The sequence below is a fragment of the Cervus canadensis genome, chromosome 1 (assembly GCF_019320065.1).
Source record: "Cervus canadensis isolate Bull #8, Minnesota chromosome 1, ASM1932006v1, whole genome shotgun sequence".
Lineage (NCBI taxonomy): Eukaryota > Metazoa > Chordata > Mammalia > Artiodactyla > Cervidae > Cervus > Cervus canadensis.
The window spans coordinates 9751132-9774376 of record NC_057386.1 but is presented as its reverse complement, the minus strand read 5'-3'; the positions used below and the strand labels follow the sequence as shown (position 1 = coordinate 9774376).

The 23245-nt window shown below is 55.9% G+C and overlaps 1 protein-coding gene across 10 annotated transcripts in view; it reads left to right on the top strand.

Annotated features, from left to right (window-relative positions):
• The window catches only part of RBFOX3 (RNA binding fox-1 homolog 3), a 430522-nt gene that overhangs the window by 332261 nt on the left and 75016 nt on the right, over positions 1 to 23245 (top strand). For 5 of the 10 annotated variants that reach the window (XM_043462445.1, XM_043462439.1, XM_043462431.1 and 2 more), the window contains exon 1: positions 14335 to 14559. The exons of 4 other annotated variants lie outside the window; for them this stretch is intronic. In XM_043462445.1, the coding sequence (XP_043318380.1) occupies positions 14455 to 14559 (105 nt within the window). In that variant the 5' untranslated portion in view covers positions 14335 to 14454. Of the gene's footprint in view, positions 1 to 14334; positions 14560 to 23245 lie in introns of those variants that run through there. One more of the 10 variants, XM_043462487.1, reaches the window with a different exon arrangement.

Here is a 23245-nt window from a genome sequence, read left to right as displayed (position 1 = left end):
AGAGGTGGCCACAAGTTTCCTTTTCTGACAGCCCCTTGCCGCCCTATCTGTGTCTCCAGAGAGGAGAGGGTGAGCTGGCCAGACCCCACCCCCTTACCTAGACGGCCTCCTTCTCTGGGCAGTTTCACTCCCCGGGGACAGCCCCCTCTGGCTTTCCACTGGCCAGTATCATGCAGACCTCCTCTTCCTCCTCTCCCTGAGAACCAGCTCTCATTAACAGTCTCACAACTGAGCTGTAGACTTTATGTGCTCAGCATCTTTGTGGGAGTGGGTTTGTTTCTTATCATGGAAAATGCATGACATTCAGCTTCAGAAAGCTTGTAGGTATAGAGGGGGGCTTCTGGCATCCCTAAAAATCATAACAGAGTGACCAGAGGCCTGGATAATGCCTTTGGTGGAGGGTCTAACTTTTCTGAGCCTTGGTCTCCCCCACTGTTCCCAACCATCTCTCGGGGATGCAAGAAGCACATTGAAGTATGTATGGGAATGCACTTTGTGAGCTGGGGTGCAGGACACAAATGTCAGTGTTTCACTGCAGCCTCAGCACTGGGCCCTCGAGAGCTGAGTCACGTTCCTGCTGGTGCACCTGGGCCTGTGTGGGTGGAGAGGAGGCAGGTGTGGCCAGGATAGAGGGATTTCAGGAAGCAACCATCCCTCAGGGAGATTGCCTTTTGGTCTGGTCCAGCAAAGAGAATGACCAAGCATTGCCCTCATAGCATGTGTGAGATGACAGCTCATCCCACATTGTCCTGACACCGAACAAGACCCTCAGTGGTGAAATCACTCGACAGACTGAGAAAATCAGGAGCACGTGTCAAAGTCATGGTCACATGCTGTCTTCGCTGCCTAGTGCAGGGTCTAGACCCCTATTCCATGGAATTCCATGTGGGGCAAGGTGATGGATACGTGGAAGAGAGACAGCACAAAAAGGTGGACTCACTGCGTTTTCTTCTCTCCCTGCCCTAAAAGGGAGGTGGGGCAGGGGCACGAAAAGTGATGTCCACTGAGATACAACCCCCTTGGCCAACAAAGCTCATGATTCTAAATGGAAGATGGGTCTCCCCATCTCCAGCTGCATGAAAGGTATGTCTATTGAAATAAATATCCGTTTCATGGCTTGCCCTTGGGGGTAGTGCTCAAAATAGTGGAGGAATGTGTGGGGAATGATGGAGACACACACACACACAGACAGGAAGACGTGGAGGGGCAGACACGCAAGGAGAAAAGCCCAGACAGAGACAGAGAACAAAATGTGGACCACACTCCCAAAGAAAGGCTGTGCATTTCATCTCTGTTTTATGTCCCTGGGAAAGAAAACAGGGCTCATGAGAGTCATTGTGGCTTCTAGGCCTCCGTGTTGCCCACCATGTTAGCCATCCACATAGGCAGAAACCTTGAAGCAAAAATTAACATGTCCTCTATCATCCCTCCTGGGCAGAAACCAGAAAGGAACCCCCATGCCCACTGCTCCATTTTCAGTGGGTATCAGTCCACTGGGGGACTGTTTTCTGCATGGTGGGCCCAGTGTACTTTTGGAACACACCCCTTACTACCAACCAGTGTGAACTCTGAGTATGTAAACAAGTTTGGGCATAAGCCAGAAGAAACAGTAATTAGGAACGTAAATCCGATGCAAAAATAAGCAGAATATAAGCAGAATATATTTCAAATTCAAATAAGAATTATTTGTAAACTCTCTGCTCTTTCTGAATTATCAGTGAAACGTTCCACTCAATTTACATGTATAATTGAGGGCTAGCAATACTTCCTGTCCCAAGGCTCGGGAGATGATCAGGGCAATTTGGGTCCGGGGAGGTGGAGGGAAAGGCAACATCACTGGCTGTCTCACATGGCCGCTGCAGAGACAAGGGACCCAGAACAAAGCCCAGCATTTGGAGGCACTCAATAGATATCTGTTGAATTAATTAACATGATTTATTGAGCATCTACCATTTGCCAGCTCCACTGTATACGGAATCCCACAATACTTGAGGGAGGTATTGAGTCCCATTCTTACAGATGTAGAAAGTACAGCTCAAGATGTTGAAGTACTTGCTTCAAGTTTCATGGCTGGTCAGGGCAGAAATTGGGCTTGCCTCCAGGTTGGGGCAAGTCCCAAGTGTGAGTGTGCACCACTTCCTGCTGGTAGAGGGTTCTGGAAATGTTGAGGCTTGCCTGTGTGGTGGAAGGCAGGATACCTGGGACTGCAGTCTCCCCAGAAGCTCAGCTCTGCTTCTGTCCCTCAAGTAGGAAAGAGTGATGACTCAGACCCCAAGCCCTGGGTTCCGTTCTCCACCCTGAGCACTGCTCTGCCCTCTGTGTTGCATCTTTTTCTCCCGATGACATGGGAAGCATGACGTGCATCCTTCTCCCTGCCTTCAGGGAGCTGAGGCATAGAATGAGGCTGAAGGCAAGCTGGGTGCCTGAGATCCGATCTGTCCAAAGCACTGTGATGATGATGATAATTATTGCCCTGCCCTGGATCCCTGGAATGGAATTTCCAAAGCCGCTCACTCTACCCTGGAAAGGAAAATCAATAGGCTGACCCAGGAGCCAAATGCAAACAAGTTCAACCACCTGGGAGTCAGCTGCTGAGATGCTTTCTCCCACTGAGGTCAGGAGGCAGAAGCACCAGCCATGAGCTGAGCCCCAGAGCTGAGAGGTGCCTGGGGTGCTGGTTTCCTTGTCCTGTCCTGGACAGGAAGGGAGAGTAAGAAGATAAGCCAGCCTGCTACCACCACCATTGGCCTCTAGGCTTCTACAACTGCACTGGCAGGACGTAATGACAAGCTCCAGTACCAGACATCAGGATGGAATAAAGGGAAACCAAGCAACACAAATAGATTTAAATGGAGCAAACTCTGTTGCTGGACGCTTGTGTTTGAGGTGGGAGGGATCGGTGTGTCCTTTCTGCCAACACAGACGTGTTCTCTGGACCCTACCACAAAAAGAGACCCAGCGGGCATCCCATTGTGAGCCAGGCACTGTTCCAGGCAATGAGTGGATGTTGCCAGGGCTGAGTACAAAGACATTGTACCCCCGCTCGAGATCAGTGGACCCTGTGAGAGTGAAGTGCAAATGGCATGTATCCACGCGTAACTTTCCAATAGCCACATTTAAAAAATGAAAAGAAAGAGACAAGTGAGATTAATTTTAACAATATACTTTATTTAACCCAATATATCCAAAATATTGTTTCAACATGTAATTGAATATACAAATTATTTTTCTTTCTTTGTACTGTACCAAATCTGACTTGTATTTTGCACCCAGGGGGGTGGGATAATGGCTCCTGTATTGGACAGTGCTAGGTCTAGAGAAAACTATTAAAGAACTATGAGGCAACTTGTACCTTAATTCCTAGTAGAACTCACTTTCTCAGAGGTTCCTTATTACAACCCACCTTGGACCCTCTGGGTGCCTGGGATCTCAAAGAGAAGGAAAGAGGAGAAGGTAGTCGCAGTCCATTTCTGCTGTAGCAAGTACAGGAGTGAAGCCTCCACCATGTAAAATTGGACAAAGTTATTGTCTTCATGAGAAAGTAATCTATCTGATTTTTCCTACCATTTTTTTCTGAGGAGAATTAGCCCGCCAGACAGAACACCAGGTTTCTTGACTGCCTTCTGTCCATCTCCATCTCAATTATCTCTTTGCCTCTGCTGGTCATGAAACCCCTTCCTTCACACTATCTCCTGCCTTCTCCAGATCAAGCTGGAAGGCAATGGGACCACCCTCCTAGCCCAGAACTCCTACCTCCCTTCCTGTGTGCCAGTTTAAGGGAGACTTCTTTTAAACTATTGCCAATAAACCTGCCACTCTTTCCTCCAGAGAACCCGGCCAGCTCAAGGCTCCATTGACCCTCTCCAAGGCATTTACTCTCAAAAATACAATTCCAATACAGTAAAGATTCTAGTCTCCCAGCGTGGATTTCCAATTACCCACACTCGGCCAAGTGGCAGCCACTTCATTATAATTCTGTAATTGCCATATAGAATTCCTATAAATTTGCTGTTAATTTTTAACCACTGCATCCTTCTCTTAGAAAGTGTAGCAATAATTTGAAAATCTATAGACGATATTTTTAAGTGTATAGAGGCAGAGTAAGGGGAATAAATCCAGTGAGGGCTAGGTCTAGAGGAAAATCCTAATAAAACAGTAGGGGGTGAGCCTGAGAAGGCAAGTCCGGGGCTTCCTCAACTTTGATGTGAACGTTTCCTCCAAAATATGTGGTGTATTGGTGGCAGCAGGGATTGATCAGAGTCTGATCCAGGAAGATCCTGCTCCGAAATGAGAATGGCTTTGCGCACTGGGTTCTCCGTGAACAAGCGCATTCCCTGCCCCCACTGGGAGGTAATTTACAAGCTCGGCTTCCGAATGTAATCTTCCCGCATTGTACTGCTCCACGGTGCCTCCCTGAATTGCAACACAGACCAGGTCTATAAAAGACGCTTCAGAGGAAATGGCAGCCACACAGGATTCCCCCCTGCCACAGCCCCCCACCAAACAAGTGAACACCCAGGTGCTCAGTAGAGAAATTAGCCTGCCTTTCAGGAGATGCTAATGACAGAGAACTTGGGAGGACATGAGGGAGAGCCAGAAAGGAAACTATTAGGCCCACAGGAGCTCCAGGCACTGGGGACCAGTGGGGAGATGGGCTAGGTAGTCCTAGCTAAGAACAGCCTGCTTCTTTCTGGGGAGGTTTCCGATGGTCAGAAAATAAGAAAGCTGGATCTAGAGGAAGCCTTAAAGGGAGACTTTGTCAGTGAGAATGTGCTGGGTGAGATTTACTCAGCTGGGATGTTTTGGTGAAAGGTGGCCATCAGCAGGGCTAGCCACTGGCCACCTACAGCCAAACAGTGAGGTCACTGACACCTGTCTGTGTTTGGCTCAGGAAGGCAGGAGCAGGGCATGGGGGGAGCAGAGCTGTCCCTGGTGCTGAACGGCTCACTCTTGCAGGGTTGAAGTGCTGAAGACCTACAGCTCTCCTTCCTGGCTGCCAGGAGGGTTGCAGCCAGGGACCTCCACATCCAGTCCCTGTCCCCACCCCTTGGAAGACGGAGATATTGGCTCCAGGCTAGAGGAGGGTTATCAGGCGGCAGCAGCGATGAGAAATTGGGCCACGGAGCGATTTGAAGGTCCCAGTGTTTGATCTACTGCAGGGCTGGCTCCTTGCAGCTTTGCTGCTCCCGAGTTTGGTGACCTGAGAGAATTAAAGCTGCCTTAAATACAGTCTCTGTTGGCTGTATATTAATCAAGCAGGAATCAAAAGTCACAGCATCCTAGGGAAGCAAGAAAAGGCACAGACGGCTCCCCTCATCCTGATGCAGCAGCTCTCAGCAGGAGGAGAGGTTGGGAGCTGCTATGAGCAGCACAGGGACCTCAGCTGGCTGCCAACTTCCCCCAAACCTCCTTGCCAGTGAATTCTCAGAAACCTCATGCCTTGGAACTTTAGAGTTGTGTCGATGCCAAAACAGCACTGGACCCCAATGCCAGTGCAGATCAAGGAAGAGGAGGGCTTCTCCCCCCCCCACCCCCAAGAAGGAGTGAGAGGGAGCAGAAGGATGGGAAGTCAGAAGGGCTGGGGGCCCCAGAATAGCCTCACGTCTAAGTTCCCCAGCAGAGAAGCCCCACTTCCCTTCTCTTGGCAATCGTTAGGGAATCTGGAGAAGCAAGCAGCATCCACAGCCCCTTTCTCTGCTGCACTATCCTCCAGTGTGCACCAGTTCACGAAACTTCCCTGGTGTATTCTGAGTTGTCAGGCAGAGTTGATACCAGCCAGGGTCCTGTCTACCCCTCCCTCCCAACCCTGGCTCACTCCCCTCAAAGACTGAGATAGAATACATATGTGGCCTCTGCCACCCTGGGAGTGAGAGGAGGAGAGTCTGCAGGTACAGATCTGTTCCTCTGCTTCCTGGCAGACAGGTAAGTCTCTACCCCATGAGTCCTGAAACAAGCTCAGCTCACATAAAACTTCATCGGAAGAGCCTCCCACCCCATTCCCGCTGTCCACCTCCCAGCACTGGCCACCTCCTGGCTCCATCTCTCTGTTTCTGTCTCTAGCTTGGCACTGGCCGCCTAACACACTGCACCTGCCTCCTCGGGGTCATGCACTTTGCCAGGACAGCACTGCCTCTCTGGGCCTCTGTGGTCTTGGGCTCCTAATGAGCTTTTAATGAGCTATTTCTTTGGCTTTAGGGGCAGGAAGGGGCAGAGGAGGAGCCAAGAGCCAGCCCCTTCGCATTCTGCTTCTTGCAGCCTTGAGGTTGCTTTTTAACTGGCTGAGGCTATAGGCAGATGTTTGACCCAGAGACTTTCAGATTTGTTCAGAGTTTGGAGGACTTGACTTTCACAGTCCTTGGACCCAGGCTAACCCCTGTTCATCATTCCCTCTCTAGAGGGTTTCCCTGGATCTATCCCTTTGTGGCCTCTCCTCAGCCAAGGCTGAATGAAGGGTCACTTGTTTTTCTGTTAAGTAAGGTTTATTTTAACTGATGGCAAATTGAAGAGTCCAGCTATTTCACTTGCTGGCTATGAAGAGGCAGGAAGCATGGAATAGGCCCTCTACCCTAGGCAGCTCAGATCCACCCCCTATGGATGAAATAACACACCTTGACCCCTTCCCATGGCTCACTGCTTAGGGAGCCTTGGTTCTTTGTGTCCTCAGGTCAATTCTAATTGAACTTTAACATGAATTCCTGCCTGTCACAATTGTTTGTTGTTATTGTTTAGTCACTAAATCATGTCTGACTCTTTATGACCCCCTGGACAGTAGCCCACCAGGCTCCTCTGTCCATGTGAGGGATTCCTAAACGTCAAGCACACAGTCTTCCCTTCCTGACACCCTGAAGCACGTGGAGCTGCTGGAGCACACAGCTTTGTTCTACAGGCTCCTGTGGGTGATTCCCAGTCCCTCTTGGGAGCTGGAGATGACAGTGGCTTCAGCTGCTGGTCCGAGCTCCCCCTTGGAATTCCTTCAAGGCTTTTCTCCATTGAATAAAATTAAGGTGGAAAAGGTCTGTGTGAGACACAAGACAGAATTTCTTGACAGCCAGGGTGATAAAAATCTGAACGAGTTCCCCAGAGAGATGTCTAGGTCTCCCTCAGTGGAGTACTTCGAGAAAAAGAAAAAAAAAAGAGAGAGTGCCAGTCCCTGAAAGCTTTCATGACTGCCAGATAGAAGGCAGAAGACTGGACGGTGATCCCAATGTCCCCTCCAGCTCCATAGGCTGGGCCTATGAGTGTGTTTCTCCCTTCCAGGGACTATGTCTCGCTGCAGGGTGGTGACCAGACACAAGATGCTGGCGCTGTCCCTGGTGCTGGAAGGCAGCAAATCAGGGTGCTGAGGGCGATCAGTGCCCAGGAGGGCCGTCCTGGGTGGGGTGCCTGGAACAGCGAGTTATGTAGGTTTCTCTGCTCCCACAGCCTCTGCTGGTGATAAACCTGTAACATGAGCTCTGCCCTAGTGCAAGCAGAGGCTATCATCAGTCATTCTACACTGGGGACCCTGCCATCCAAGGGCATCTCATCCGTGAGCCAGCCAAAGCTGGAATCTTCATCTCCAAGCAAATATACTGACTTGCTGTACCTCTCAGGACTTTTTCTTTTCTGCGGTCATTCTCTGTGTTGGCACAGGAAGCCAAGTAGATACACCCAGATTTAGATAGACAGGAGAGCTTGGGTGGTGGGCCAGGCTCAGAATGTGAGATGAGGGTTCATGAAATTGAGCCTCTCCTGGCAGACCAGCTAGGAACCCTGCAGAAGGGCTTCCTCTGTCCAATAGCAGCTTCTCTCCTTGGCTTCATCATAGAGTTCAGCAACCCTACTGAGTTCTCGCGACCTCCTGCCTAATGAGAAAGAGGAAATTCAAAATAATTGCCATGCAGACTGAGCGGCAGTGTGATTAGTAAATGCCCAGGCTACTGCAAATGACGATTACATTAACAGATTTGGTTTGGGGTTGATCCTGTTAGGAGAGAAAGCCAAGGGCTAATGATGAGGATGCTCAATGGAGCACATGAGCCAAGCACAGTCGTGGAAGGGAAGCGAAAGACTCGTGTGAGTTTGTGAACTGGGAGGCTTATTTTCCAGCCTGAACTCTCCCTCTCCCTAGTTGTGTGACCTTGGGCCACTTCTGAGATCCTAGATGTGTCATCATAAACCGAATGGGCATCATTCTCCCTTCCCCGTCTACTATGTGAGGATCAAGTGAGATGAAAAGGTTAGAAAAGCACTGAGCCAGTGCAAGGTATTGTTACAGTTAGCAATCAATAATGATAATAAATCACCAGTTTTTCGCTTTGTACACTCTCATTCCCAAGAAGTTTAAGCAAACAGTCGGGCTCTTGAGGCTTGAAAAAGAATTCTGCCCCTCTCCCTCCTCTGGCCCTCTCCAGACCCTGTGGGTTCTGGGGGCCAGCATGCTGAATGGTGCATTGGCCACACTGAAGAGTTCCGATCTGTTTCTCCAAGGCTCTCTCAGCACAGCCCACCTCCTAGCCAGGAGCTCACAGCCCAGATGCAGCAGGAGCCTGTAAAGAGCTTTCCAGGGCTGCAGCTGCTGAGGCCTCTTTCCCACCAAGCCCCAAGATAGAACATCACAGCGCTGGCTGGTTTCAGATGTTCTCTTGCTCTGTGCTGAGCTCTCTCCCCCTCTCCAGAAGAGGAGAAGGAGAAGTCCTGGGGGCTCATTTAAAATAAATAAAGCTTGGCAACAGTGCTGAGTGGGAAAAGCAGAGCGGAATGGCACCCACAGCCCTTCTCTGAGAGCATTCCTCTGGCTCCCAGGCCCCGAGGGGAGAGGAACTTGCCAAAGAAAGATGTGCTTATAACTGCAACCCTGTGCAACTTCTGGCTTTGCCCATATATCTCAAGTGTGCCCTTTGCTTTCAGTCTCCTTATATTTATTATGTTTAATTTTGCCGGGACATGGTTGTAAGTGAGACGGATGGACCCGAATGTGGCTGGCAAACGCCTCTTAATTAAACAGATAAATAAACTTCCTTTGCACGCCAATTCTTACTTTTGCTGCAGTGTCTGCTGGGGCCAAGGGGGACAGCACCAGCAGTGGGGGATCCCCATCGAGCTGGAAGGTGGGTGCTGGCCAAGGCAGCCTGGGCCGGGACTGCCTTTCCCTCTCTGTTGCCAAACACCTGGTGGCTCGGGAATGCAGAGGGGCCCAAGGGTGGGGAGCACCCCCAGCGGCCCCTCCTTATGGTACTGACCTCAAAGGGGAAGCTCTGGCCGGTGTGAGTGGGCCCTCTGCTGGACGCCTCCGGCATGGCCTGGTCAGCCAGGGCCGTGCGTTCCCACCTGTCCCGGCAGGGGCTCCTCCGCCAGCTTTCCTGCCCTTCTGGGAGAACTGGACACACCAGGAGACAGAAACCGTCCCCACCCCCGAGACATGGAAGCCGCAAGCCTTCAGGGAATCTGGGGGGTTCCTCCACTTTACATGATGACTAAAGAGCTTCTTTGTGTGCTCAACCTGACATTCCCCCAGTGGTGTCTGCTACAGGCACCCCAAACAGCCCCAAGCTTGGAGCTGTCCCCTGACTCCACTCAACGCCACCCCACTGTGGAAGTGGGGCATGAATTCCCCTGGGAGAGTGTTCAGCTGGTGATGTGGGCATCTGGTTGGTTCACATAAAAGACACTGCCTGGGTCATTCCACGCCCCCTCACACACACATCCTTGAGCCACAGCCACCCTGGCCCACTCCGCCTCCCATCTCCATGGAGATGCCGGGTACAGTTCTGCACCTCCTGCCTCCTTGGCCCCTCAGTGCTCACACCCAAGCCTGTGCCAAACACCCCAATGTTGGGGCACAGAGCTCTGGCTCTGCTGGAAGCACGGGGCACACTGTCTTTGTAGATTATGGCCCAGCTGCCATTGGAGACGGTGAGCTCACCCCTTGTCTTGGGAGGCCTTTGCCAAGCTCCATGCTGTCCTCCCTACATGGGGTGAAGCCTGAGGATGCCAGTCTGGACACTCAGGAGGGGAAAGAGGCCCAGGCCCATTTGTAACCCCCACCCAGCCTCCCCTAAAGGGACCACAGGGCTTCCTGTTCTTGCTGGGCTCTGCCCAGGTGTGGCCTTGGACCTTCCAAAGGATGGGGCTTGGGCTGTTGTCTTAGGCAACAATCTCCCAAATCATTTGGCCACAGAACTGCCGCCTTTGTTAAGAACACTGACCGTTTTAAACACTTTGGCACGTGTTGCCCCAGGGAGACCCTGTGTCCCCACTTCACAAAGGTGCACACCAAAGAGTCTGAGAGTGTTTGTAAGGCTACACGGGCCTGAATCCCCCAGGCAGCCTTGCCCAGAATGGCTGGGGGAGAAGGGGCTGCCCCGGAACCCCCTATAGGGTCTACTCCAAGGAAGGTGACACAGGGTGGGGGCAGGAAGGAGCCAGGAGATCTCCAAAGCCTGGGAACCATCCGGACCTTTTGAGGTGCCTCCTTGCCTGATATTTATAGTGGTGCCCAGGAGCGCAGAAATAATTACAGCTCAGTTCCTGCCTCCCTAACAAGGCCCTTCTCAGATTCAGGGCGAATAGGATATTTTTTTCCTTGGCTCTTTTTTTTAAGTAGTGAATATTAGCACTGGATTGACAGCTCTTCCCAGCTCGCAGCCTCCCTTCGCCCCAGAAGTGGGGGCAGCTGAGCACGGGGTGCCCAGGGAACCCCCACTCACCGTTCAGGGCGGCCCCCCTGGCCCAGGAGACACCACGGGGTCTGGAGGGGCCCAGGGGATCTGAAGAGCGTAGTACCCCACAGTCTCATGCAATGCCTCTGTACCAGGCACTGGAGCTTCTGGGAGAGAATGGCACAGATTCAGAAACAGTCCCACTAAACATGGTCCGTGCCATTGGGGGGCTCCCAGGAGCATGGTCGGAGGAGCCCAGAGCATTCTCCCCTTTCTCCTCCAGACTACAGACAAGGGATGCTCCTGACACCGTGTGGACATCCACCCCAGGGGCACTGATTTTTCTGCAGCAGCCTGGCCCAGCCCTCTGTAGCTGTACTTCCTAGATCCTCCAGCAGCTGTAGTCCACTCATCACAGGGACAAGGCCGGCCTCAGAGTGGGGATGGGGCTGGGGGATGGAGCAGGGACAACCACACTCACCCCTGCCAGGAGCTGCTCCAGGCATTGTCTTGAGGTTGTGAACCAGCCAGCATCCTGCCCTCCTGACCCTTCAGTTCTTGAGGGAGGGGGCCAGAGAGACTGTTTAGCTCTTCCGTGGCCTTATGTCCCCCAAAAGGCACCCCTCGGTGAACCGAGGCCTCTTCAATTTGCCATTTAGTAATTGGCTGTAGTGAAAGTCATAAGTTCAGGAAACAGTGCAGGAGGCCATGGGCACGCAGCCCTATCCTGAGACATGAGCCAGACACACACGTTGTTCAGGTCCTTTTTCTGGAGGTTTTTCTTTCAGTTCTGTTTTGCTGTTCTCACTCTGGCTGGAGCCGGGGTGTGATTAGGTGGCTGATGGAGGCAGGTGTTCAGACACGTTCCCTGGGCCTGACACCCTCTGGAGGTGAGGCTGGAAGGCAGGCACCTGGGCCGAGATGCTCCCTAATGAGCTGGTCCGAGGCTGCTGGAAGCAATACTGCCACCGAAGCTGGCACTTCAGTCACTACCCCAGTTTTCTCCGGGCCGATAACTGAGTTCAGGAGTCCCTCCAGGAAAGCTTCCCTGACCACACCCCACGTCTAAGCTCACCCAGATCTGAGCCCCCACTATCCTCTGCTTTCATAGCTCTCGGTACAGGCGGCTGCAATCTTGGTTTGCTGGCTTGGTTTCCCTACGAGAAGACGTGCTCTCTCCCAGCACAGAGAACTTTATTCCTACAGCTCCAGCAACTGCTGCAGTGTCTGCACACAGCAGATTCACAATAAGAAAAGGCATGAGAGTCTACTCAGAGGGTGTCTGTCTCCTGTGCGTTAGGCACTGTTTAGGATACACTCCCAAGTTCTCTTATGAGAAGGATAAAGCGTTGATCTCAGTAGCTGCTCTGTAACAACACTGAGTTGGCGAGTGAATGGGTCACGGGCAGGGTGGACACGGAGCCCAGGGCTGAGGGTGAAAGCCACACGGCTGCCCCAAATTCCTGTGTGGCAACTGGAGGTGCCAGGAGAGGACAGAAGAAGGGGAAGGCTTCTGAAACAACAGGACAGAGCAGCATGACTTGGGAGGCAGGCAGTCTGCAGGGCTGCCCGGTTCTGTGACCAGCGCCACCCTGGGGTCCCACCCGCCACAGAAGAGCAAGGTCTCTGCTGGCAAACGCTCTAACCAGTCGACTGCCCTAGGCCTCAGCACTGTGCCACCCTGTCACTGCCCTAGGCTTGTAGGGGCACCTCTTCTGGGATGCTAAGTTAATAACCTGTCCAGCCTGAAGGCAGGGGTGGTCTCTGCAAGTCCATAGCCAACTATCCCCATCTCCACTCTGTGCCAGCACCACCCCCGGATCAGCGCAATGAGGGAGTCTCCAGAAGAAAGGCCAGGCAAAGACAGCCACCCAACATGACGGTCAGCTCTCCCACCGCCACCTCTCCTTGGTCCCTCGACCCTCCTTCTGTCTGCCTCCCTGCCAGAGGTGGCCCAGCCCCCTTTCCTTCCTAGAGGAGGAAGAACAGGAAATGTTTCATTCAAGGGACACGGGGTGCCCCAGAGAGGGGCATCCAAGGGGCACACACCTGCCAACAGTGTTCAAGCTGAGCTTGTTCCCAAACGGCTTGGAGGGAGCCCAACCTCAGTATCCCCCCACCACTCCCCCTTGCTGCTTCTTCCTAAATAGCTCTCATGGACCCATCCTGAAGCAAGTGTTATGTCTCAGACATCAGCCAAGCAACCTTTCAGGTTGGGAGAAATCAAAGCCCAGAGGGGACAAGCAAATTTCCTAAGATCACACAGCAGGTGCCTCCACTGGACTCCCAAGCCAGTGAGTGGGTCTTCCCACTGCCAGGCGGTCCCAGCCCTGCTTCCCTCGAGTCGGGCTTGCTCCCCAACAGTAAGAGCACTGGAATCTCAGGTGTCTTTAGACAGGACTGGTGAGTCCAGAATCAGTACTAGGTCTCTGGGATTTGCCCCTTGCCTGGAGGAAGTACACATAAGTGAGAGCAAGAGGCTGGGTATGGGTCCTACTGTCTCTGCCTCCGACAGTGGTGAGGGGTAGGCTGTCCCTCTCACAGCCACGCTCACCTGTGGCTTGTCCTGGTAAACTGGGCTTGGCGAGGGGGCATCTGGCAAGTGTGGACCCATGGCAGGCCCGTGTGTGTGCGTGTGTGGATGGTGAAGCTGCAGATTTATGCACATGTGTACACACACACACACACACACACCTGTCACGGTGCAGGGCACAGTCAAGACTTCTGCCAGGAGAGGACTGGGGTCAGGGATCTGATTGTGCACTCAGGCTCCATTGATGTGCGCACACCAAGTCCAGTGTGTTTGGATATGGGGAGGGGAGGATGCGGCTGTAGCCACTGCCCCTTGCCGCCCTCCCCCGTGTAATTAGTGTCCACAAGGCCATGTGTCTGGGGCACGGCTGGGGTATAAATGGGGTTCGAGGGCCAGCGGGAGGGTGGGAGAGGTTCCCAGGGGCTCCAGTCGGGTTTCCAAGCCCCGGGCAGCAGTAGACGCTTCTCCAGCGAGGAAGCCTCTGCGTAGATGCCCTCATTACATCACCAACATCCCCGCCACTGAGCCGGCCTCCCTTAGAAGAGGCGCTTCTCTGAACGCCAAGCAGGACCAAGCGCCTTCCGGTCGGGCCGCAGAGCCGGCAGAGCGGCTCCTGCTCTCCGCAGCGGCCGGTGGACAGGGCGGGGGGCAAAAGGAGATTCCAGACCCCAAAGCCGGGAGTGGCCGCTGGATGCGGGGAGGAGGAGGAGGGGAGCGGAGAGACCCGTGGGAGGGTGCGAGAGCTGGCCGTGCGGGCGCCAGCGGGCGAGGGGTTAAGTGTGCGATCAGCGGTTGTGCCGTCGTTCCGGATTCTCTTCCCTCCGCGCGGGGCTGTTTGATGTTGGAGTACGCCAGGGACTCCCCCTCCCACCGCTACACACGCGCGCACACGCGCACACTCACACACGCACACGCACCACTCTTTGCAGACAGGGCTCCGGTGGCTCCAAAGTGACGGACTCCCTCTCCCCTGCTCCCCCTCAGCCATTCTCTCGCGCATAGAGCCTCCTTTGCCATCTTCTCGCGCGCGCTCTCTCTCCAGCGTCCCCGCCCGGGCAGGGGGGCACCGGGCAGAGGCGCGCCGCTTTCCTTCCATGCCTCCCTCTTAAAGAGCGCCACGAGGGGGAGGGGAGGGCCGGAGGAGGAAGAGGAGGAGGAGGAGGAGACCGAGAGGGCGCCCGGGAGGCAGGGCGCGCGCACACACCGAGGGACGCGCGGAGGGTGCGAGCCGCGCAGCGAGCGCAGAGCTTCCTCGGCCGCCGGGCGCCCCCCAGCCGCCCCATGCTGTGCTCCATGGCGAACTCGGGCTGCCTCCTGCTGTCCAACTCGGGCAGCATGCTCCCGCACTCCGTGCCGTGCCCGCCAGCCTTCCTCTACCTCCAACAGGTAAGCGGCCCCCGGCCCCTCGCCCGGCGCACGTGCGCTCCGCGCCGCCGCCCACACCCGCACTCGGCCGCCTCCGCGCCGCCGCCGCCGGGGCCCCGCTGCGCTCCCCGCGTCATGGCGCCGGAGCCCGGTGGGGGGAACTGCGCCCCTGCGCGGCGGCCGAGCGCGGGGGCACCTGGGGCGCGCGCGGCGCGGGGCCGGGGGCTGGAGTTTGGGGCGTCGCTAGCAACTTTTCCGAAGGCGCGGGAGGGGGCGGCGGGCGGAGTCTCGGGGGAAGCCGGAGGGGAGGGGAGGGGGCAGGGGTTCTCGGCGCCCTGGTCACTTTGGGGAACTTCGCGCCGGGCCGCGGGGCCCCTCTCCGGCGGGTGGGCAGTGGCAGGGGGCCGCGCGGAGGCGGCGACGGGGGCGCAGAGCTCTGCTGCAGCGGGGACTGCGCGCCGGGCCTCGGGGGAGGCGGGCCACTCGCCTGGTGGGGCTGGTTAGGGAGGCCCCGGGAGCTCCAACCGGGGAGGGGGCTGGGCCAGACTTTTGTAATCTGCGGGGCTGCGCAGGAAGCTCGGGCTGGCTAGGCGGGTGCTGGAAACCAAGGGACTTTGAGCCCCCAAATCCCCAGGACGATCCACGGGGAGGTGCGCACAGGACATCAGCTGCCGGCTGCCTGCCGGGCTGTGGTGTGGGGGGCGGGAGTCCTGTGATCCCACCCAGTGCGGAGTCAGTGGGGACATTGTTTCGGGGACAGAGCGGGGGACTCCCTCGCCTCCTGCAGCCCCCTTGGCCTCTCAGGGCTGCAGTTCCAGCTTGGCGAGCGCCAGCTGGGGGCTGCCATACCCTGCCTAACCCGCCCTAGCTGCCCACACCTTCCGACCTGCCCGCCCCGCCCCACCCCCCACTCCGCGGTGCTGTGAGGCTGCCTTCTTTATCTTAAGGACCCTCACCCTCTACTTGGGCCTGCAGGGTCGAGGTGACTGCTTGGGAAGGCCTGGGGCTTGAAGGGGGAAGATGGTGAAGCCAGGAGAGCTTCAGGCTGACCATCCTAGGGCCTGCCTGATCCAGAGAAAGGACTCCCATAGGACCAGGTCTGTACCCTGGGCCGGATGTAGAGATGGGAGGCAGAGGGCAGAGGGTGCCACCCCAAAGCTGATGGTCAGGGTCAGGCCAGGCCTAAGTGACCGTGTTCCTCCACCACTTCCCCCAGGGGTGTGCTTGGAGGGAGGATGGCAGAAGTGTGTGTTTCTTGGGGACACGGAGAGGTCCAGGTGGATCAGGGCCTTTGGATGGTGGGTTCTTGTTCTTTGGTACCCCTGTGGGCTCTCCAGGGGGCCAAGAAAGAGCCATCGGAGGTGGCCCAGCCTGAGCTGGGGACACAGTAGAGAAAGATGGGGTCCTCGGCTGTGTCCCGAGGCTGCTGGGTGCTTGGGTTGACCCCTTACAAGTGTTCATGCAGCAGGAATTGCCAGATGTCAGCAACTGTGAAGGAAGGGATGGGGGGACACTGACAACAGACCCGGAGCAGAGGGCGGCCGGAAGCGGCCTGTGACCCAGAGCCTTCGGCCCTTGGTCTCACCCTCCCTAGGACCACCTGTGATGTCTGAGCAGTCCTGGACACAGCCCAGTGGCAACAAGAGCCGCTAAAAGGGCCCCCATACCCCCAGGCTGTAGACATCTAAGCCCAGGCTGGGGCCGACCCCCAAAATTCCCCATCGTCACTGAGTCCCAGATGATCAGGGTGCGACCTCACGGGTCCACCCCGCAGGTCAGTCTCCCATCGCCTCCTAAACTTCCATGAGTGCAGCAATCTGGGGTGGGGCCTGTGGATCTGCTTTTCTGAAACACTCCCAGGTGGTCATGGGACCGACCACTCCAAGTAGCCAGGATCTGCCTCACCCCCAGGCCCCCTGACAGGCATGCTCTGGGCTTCAGGAAAAGGCTTCTGTGGGTAAAATATAGAAATGGAGACCAATCCACAGCTTATTGGCTGTGTTAGGCAAGTCACTTCCCCTCTCTGAACCTCAGGTTCTTCCTCTGAGACAGAGGGCAAAAGACCATCCCTCCCAGGCTGAATGGGAGGTCAACTTAAGATGAAGTAGCGGCATGCCTCCAAAAAATGCCAGACAAATGTTTTGCATTATCTTGATGAAGTCAGAACAGTGCTCATAGTTGGGGTAAATGCACCAACATGGCCAGGGGCCAAGGCACCCGCTTCCTCCAGCGGTGAGAGGATGCATCCCCCGCTGGTGGCATTTGGAGCTTTCTGTAGGGGTGGAGGGGCCGGCAAAAAGACCGCATACTAGACAGACCCATCCCACGTGGGCATCAGCTATGGGTAGAATTGTTTGTGGGAAAGCCAGAGTGTGCACCTTGGGCCAAGCTATGAAGCACCCAGTTTCCTTCACGGCTGTTGTACAGGAGATGGCCGTGTGTCTCAGTGGACTGAGAAAGATCTAGAACACAGCCATTTCCTGGCTGTTTGTAGAGACATGCTTTTATAGGAGCACAGGCAGCTCTGGTGGTCCAGGAGCAACAGCAAACAAATAATAGCGTTCAGTTCAAGACCCCACATGTTCCAAACCACCTTTGAAGTGAGACAGCCTCCCGTGTCCCCTGGACTTGGCGGTCCTGGGAGGAGGAGGGGCTCAGGGCGGCCCCAGCCAGACCTCCAGAGTTGGAGCTTGCTTCCCCTGCAGGCTCCCGCCGAGGGCTTGCAGGGCTTCCGCATGAGTGAGCCTTGGTGCCATATGCAGGCTGTGTATTCAATCTCAACACACGTTTGATAACAGGAGCAAAAGACGTGAAATCAAGCAAGACAAGAGACGTAGTTTTCGGCGCATTAAGATGCGCGTTTAAACAGGCAAGCTTCTGAAACATAGAGTCTTTCGAACTGGAAATTCGAAAATAAAACCTCCACCAGGAGAATTCTGTTCTCTCTTCTATTAAAGCATCAACCTTTCCTCACAGCACGGGCTGCACCCCGAGTGTGCAGAGCACGGGGCCGGGTCCCCTCTGAGACGCAGTGGCTCTATAATTAATTCGAGGAGCTTGTTGTCAGGCATCCCTCCTCTCAGTCTCTCAGCTGTGCTGGTATTTTTCAGAGTTCTACAGTTCAAGGCAGGACTTCAGGTCACCCAACACCAGGAGCAATCCGGCTGCAGCTTGGGCTCCAGTATTCCATCAGAGCTCACGCGAGTGGCCTCAGCCTCTCTCAAGCTGTGCCCCCACAAAGCCAGGTTTCTCAGCCTGCCACCTGGGGGCCCTGGCTCATCCAAAGCCCAGGGCTGTGGTCCCCCACATCCGGTCCCTACTGGGGATCCAGGAGTGGGACACAGAGAGACTGTTGTCCTGGTACATCGCTGCCAGCAAAGGGTGGGACTGCTACTTAGCATCTTTCAGAGCAAAAAGGACCTCATCTGGAAATCCAGAATGTCAGCAAGTCTCCCCTGGAGGGTTGGGGGGGTTGGCTAGTCTGGGTCCCAATAGAAGAAAGTTATAGAGAGTGGGAAGAAAAACCCCCAAATCCACAAAATGGGAATTTTTGTCACAGTAATCACTCATTACTAAGCTGTAGTGTCCTAAGAAAGAGAATATTATCACTACCCAATTGGGAAACCGGGGAATCACTCGAGGGGAGAGAGAGATGTTAAGTGCCTTAAGTTTTCTTTAAAAGAGCTTTGGTGACAGGCGGTAACTGCCAGCAGGTCAAAGAGGGACCAGACCCTGGAGGGTTGAGTACCTGGGGTCTTCCCGAGGGGCTGTGTTTAGAGTTGTGTCCATCTTGTCGTCTTTACGTTCTTAATCAAGGTGAAATCACAGACAGCTTTGGTTGCCGTTGGCGTGAATGTTACCGGTCACCGGAAGTTTTCTCAGAGGACATGGTGTGTCCATCCAGCCTCTTGATGGAAGACAGATTGCTTCTTGGAGTTGGTAGAAAAAGCATTCCTTTGGGGTGTGGAACCCGAAGGCCCCCCGGGGAGGCCCGGGAATTCTAGAGTCTGTTTTGAGGTTGGTTAGGAAGCTCTGTTCTTATTAAGAATCATTCTCTTTGGGGTAGCAGCTCTGCTAGCCACCGGAATTTTTACTGAGAATTAATTGCCGTAGCAAAGGCAACTCTTTCTGTGCATGCCTGGGCATCTCATCTCTGTTCCCGGGCTGCTGGCACGTCACCGCGGTGCAATTCCAAGGACCCCATCCAAGACACGCTTGTTCGTGGTGACATAACGTACCTGTGAGCACTCCCCAGCCAGCGGACAGGAACGGGCATGGAACAGCAACTTTCCACCTGCATCTTCAGAAGTACAGGCTATTGAGGTCTATACCAGTGGCCAGAGCCATCATAGCCTAAAAATTATCCCACGAACTGGAAAACTTCATCAGACCAGTAGTCGAGGTCACATGATGCTCATTCTAAGCTGAGCCAACTGGTCAAGGGGCCCCCACACCCCACCCCACCCCGCCCCAGGGAATCCTTGTGGACCAGGGATGGCTCTATTCTAGCTGCCTGTGCCCGGAACCATCCAACCTTAGGGGGAAACCAGCTTACCCTAGCACCGTTTGGTTGCTCAAGTAACTCGGTTATTTCTGTGGGTTCTTCCCCAGTTTTTGCTCTTTGGCAGCGCATGTTTCTTCCTGAATCCGCTGAGTGTATGTGTACATCTTATAGTTGAAACTGAGGCACGCAGAGGTTTTTGTTGTTGCTCTTTAGTCACTCAGTCATGTCTGACTCTCTTGCGACCCCAAGGACTGTAGCCCACAGGGCTCCTCTGTTCATGGGATTCTCCAGGCAAGAATACTGGAGTGGGTTGCCGTTCCCTTCTCCAGGAAGGGAATCCCTTGCTGACCGAGGGATCGAACCCAGGTCTCCTACATTGACAGGCAGATTCTTTACCACTGAGCCATCTGGGAAGCCCACAGAGAGGTTAGGTAATAGTCAACTTGTAAAGCCCCTGAGGAGCAGAGCCCAGGTTCTAGCTCAGGCAGACAGACCCCAGAAATCACACGCTGGTGAGGAGTGAGCCGCCCCCACACCCCCCAGCCGCTTTCCTTACCGTGTGCAAAAGAGAAGTAAGGCAGCTGCAGTCTTGAGTTGGGGAACATGGAAGCAGCCTGCCTTTGAAACCTGAGGGGCCTGGCCTGTTGTATGTTGCTTCTTGGGGTGAGTGGGTTTCTCTGAAGAGCATGGTACAAGTTGCTATGTCTGGCTGGACAGGCAATGAGCATGGCAAGGAGTGGTGGCCGAGGGGGGTCCACCCCTGGGCCCAGATGGAGGGCCACCTTGGGTAGGAGGGTCAGACCCAGCAGTGTGTGAAGACTGGGCAGAGCTGAGTGGCCTCAGACCCCCAACTCTGCTCTGGGGCCTCCCTGCCCAGAGGTGGGGTGCATGGGGCCGAGGACAGGTTTCCCAGGGCAGAGGAGCAGGCCTGGCGGGCATGGGCAAGGCCAACAGCCAGTTGGCATGCTGGGAGGTCAGCAGAGGGCAGGGAAGAACACTGCAGCCCAGCAGACCTCACCTGCAGCCTCTCCTCTCCCCCTGGCACGGCCAGATGCCCACAGCCCACCAGCCCAGCAGGCAGGCACTGAGCCCCACAACTTGGGGGTCACAGAGTGCCACCACCCGTGGAGGAGACGAGGCTGAGGTCCCAGCCCAAGTGCCCTCCGTCTCCTGTCCTCAGTCCTGGGGACGGTCACCCGCAGGCGGCTTGGAGCAGAGTATCAGGTTCCGGGGAGGGGGGCGGGGTGGGGTGAGCAGGAGGCTGGCAGGGCCTCGAGCCAGCTCTGGGGCGCCACCTGGCACCCAACTCGAACCCGGGCCAAAGACAGTGGTCCCTCATAGGAGGGCGGGTGTCAGGAGGGAGGTCGGCAGCTGGGGGCTTGTCTGTGACCAGTGCCGCGTCCCCTCCGGGTCCCTGAGGCAGCATTACGCTGCTGGCCTGCAGAGGGGGCTTGGTGGCCACCCCGGACCCCTGGGGACCCCAGCGAGGCAGCACGTCGCTGACCCTCTTCATGCCTTTTCTCCAGCACCTCTTTCCGTGCCTCCTCCAGCCCTCAGCCTTTCCCGTCCACCTTCAGGTCAGCGGCTGCCCCTAGAATACTCCCTGCTGCTGGGCCTCTGCGGCCCTCTCCTCCCCTTCCCCCCAGCCTATGGCCTCACCTCTCCCGTATTCACTTGGGCCGTTTTCCCCTTGGCCCCTGACTTCCTCCCAGGGGCTCCAGCCCCTCCTCCTCCCCCAGACTCTGGCCAGCCCTGCGGCCCCCTCCAGCCCCCTCCATGACCTGTCAACCCATCGCCAGACTGTTACACGGTTCTGTCTGGGGCTGCGCATGCGTTACAAATTGCATTTCCTTGGTACCACGGGACTGACTCCAGCCTTTTGCGTCACCATCACAGCTGGTCGTGGTCCTTCGTGTCTAGGGTCCCTGGGAGAGCGAATCCAGTTCTGGAAGGAAACTGGGTGCGGCTGGGACTTGGGCTTGGGCAGGAGGCCTCGGCTGCTCCGGGGAGCCCATGGGTGGCTCTGGTGTCAGCCCACCTGCCACCGCGAGGTCCCCACCAGCTACCACAGAGACGGGTCTGCAGCCTCTGAGCAGTCAGGAGCCCCAGGGGGAGCAGGCAAGGTCTTCGTACCCCGGGGACCCTTGAGCAGCTCCGGGAGTCGAAAGAGGAGGAGGAGGAGGGTCAGCAGCCACGAATTATTTCTGCAGTAACTGTTTGTCCCAGGCTCTGCAGAGGGCCCTGGGTGTAGCGTTGAGAATAAGAGCCCCCTGTTCTCTGCTTCCTGGGGCTCACAGGTCCCACTCAACCAGAGAGAACTGGTTCTAGGAGCAGCACACAGCTCTCCTTTTCTGGCTCCGAGGACGTGTCCAGAGCCTGGCCGGGTGGCCTGAGAGGGGAACCAGCCAGCGCCTTCCCTTCACGGCCGGGGCTTCTGTGTCCAGCTTCTCGGTTGGGATTTGACGTCATCTTTCCTCCCCCTCCAGAGGACTTCTAGAGCTGCAGAGACCCCGTACTCTCTGCCCCACCCCCAGCCAATACCTGCTCCATCACCATGGAGTCTCCCACCCAGGCATGGCATCCAGCCTCTTAATCACCCCAGCGGGCAGCTCGGGTGTGCCGGGCGTGGTGAGTCAGCTCCGCGTCTGACTGTGGGAGTTTGTCCAGGGCAGCAGTGGGGACTCCCAGGAGAGAGCTGACCGCTAAGCGCCCCCCACCCCCGAGCCGGAAGGAGGCTGCTTTGTCCTGCTCCCCGAGCCGGTGCGGGGCTGATCCCGCGTAGACCCCCGGGGTCATCCCCCACCAGGTGGCCCTGAGAGGAGCCACCCCACACCAGCCTTGGAGCAGCCATAGGTCCCCCTGAGTCACCCTGGAAATGGGGATGGATGGGGGCAGACACTGGCCATCCTGGGTCTCTCCGCGACTGGCCCTCTGGCCTAGAGCACTCTGGCCTCTCGGGGCTTTTGTGACTCGTGTGCAGAGCCAGGATACCAATGGCAGGATGCTGAGGGTTGAGCCAAAGTACTGTCCAGAAGCAGCGCCAGGGGCCCGTGTGTGTTGCCCGGCCTGGCCTCCTCCCTGCCCTCATGGAGCTCTCATTCCGGTGCCCAGGGGAGGGGGTGGGTCCACAGAAAGGCAGGTTAGAGTGGTGATGGGTGGAGGTGGCCGTGAAGGACACACGGTGGAGGCCGAGGGGCGGGGCAGGACGTCCCCCTGAGACGGCAGCGAGCGCTTAAGCTGAGCCGGGAGCACCGGCTGTGCTCCGCCAGGACTCACGCTGTCCCCGCTCCAGGAGGACCCCGTGCCCAGATCACGGCTCCCAGGGCGCCATCTCACTTGGTCAGATGTCTTCTGCGCCTGTGCTGTGCTAAGGGGATCGAGTGTGTGTGTGCGTAAGTGAGGTTGTATGCTGTGTGCATGTGGGTTGTGTGTTGTGTGTGTACACGTGTGAGGTTGTGTGTGTTGAGAAGCCGGAAGAGAGCTCAGGCAGTTCGGGTTCTGTGTGTGGTGCATGCAGGGCCTGGGAAGGGTGTGCGGGGGGGTCCCAAGATGAGACCCTCAGAAACCATCCCTGTAGAAGGTGGGTGGTATGCGACTTAACCTGACTCGAGCTACGGGGGGAGGCATGGTGGGGAAAGGCCTGGATTAAGAGTCAGGAACATTCAAGTTCTGATTGCCACTCTGCCCAGACCTGGAAGTGGGATTAGAAGTGGAGAACGAATGTGTGGGTTTTTCCATCCCAGTTGTCGTATTTGGGGAGGCAAGTTACTGCCGAACCGTGGCGTGTCCAGCGAAGGGTGAGTAGCAGGCTCGGTTAAAGGCACGTCGGGGCTCAACCTGGGTCTCGGCTAAGGTCAGCAGGTTGGCACGTAAGGGAGAACAGACCCTTTCTGCCTGGACAGGAGCAGAGGGTGGGAACAGGCAGTGGGTTTACAGAAAAGTCTCAAAGAACATTTCTAACTGGCACCTCGCAGCTTTTGCAGAGTGGTTGTTATGTGACGTGGTAAGCTCCCCGTCATCAGAGGAATGCAACAGAGGCTGACTGGTTCTCTACCTCAGAAGCTCTAAAGCAACACTGTCCAATAAAATTATAGTGCCAGCCAGTGGGAACCTTTACATTTTCTAGTAGCTCCTTGAAAGACGTGAAAAGGAACAGGTGAGATGGGTTTCAATAATACATTTTATTTAACCCGTGCTGCGCAC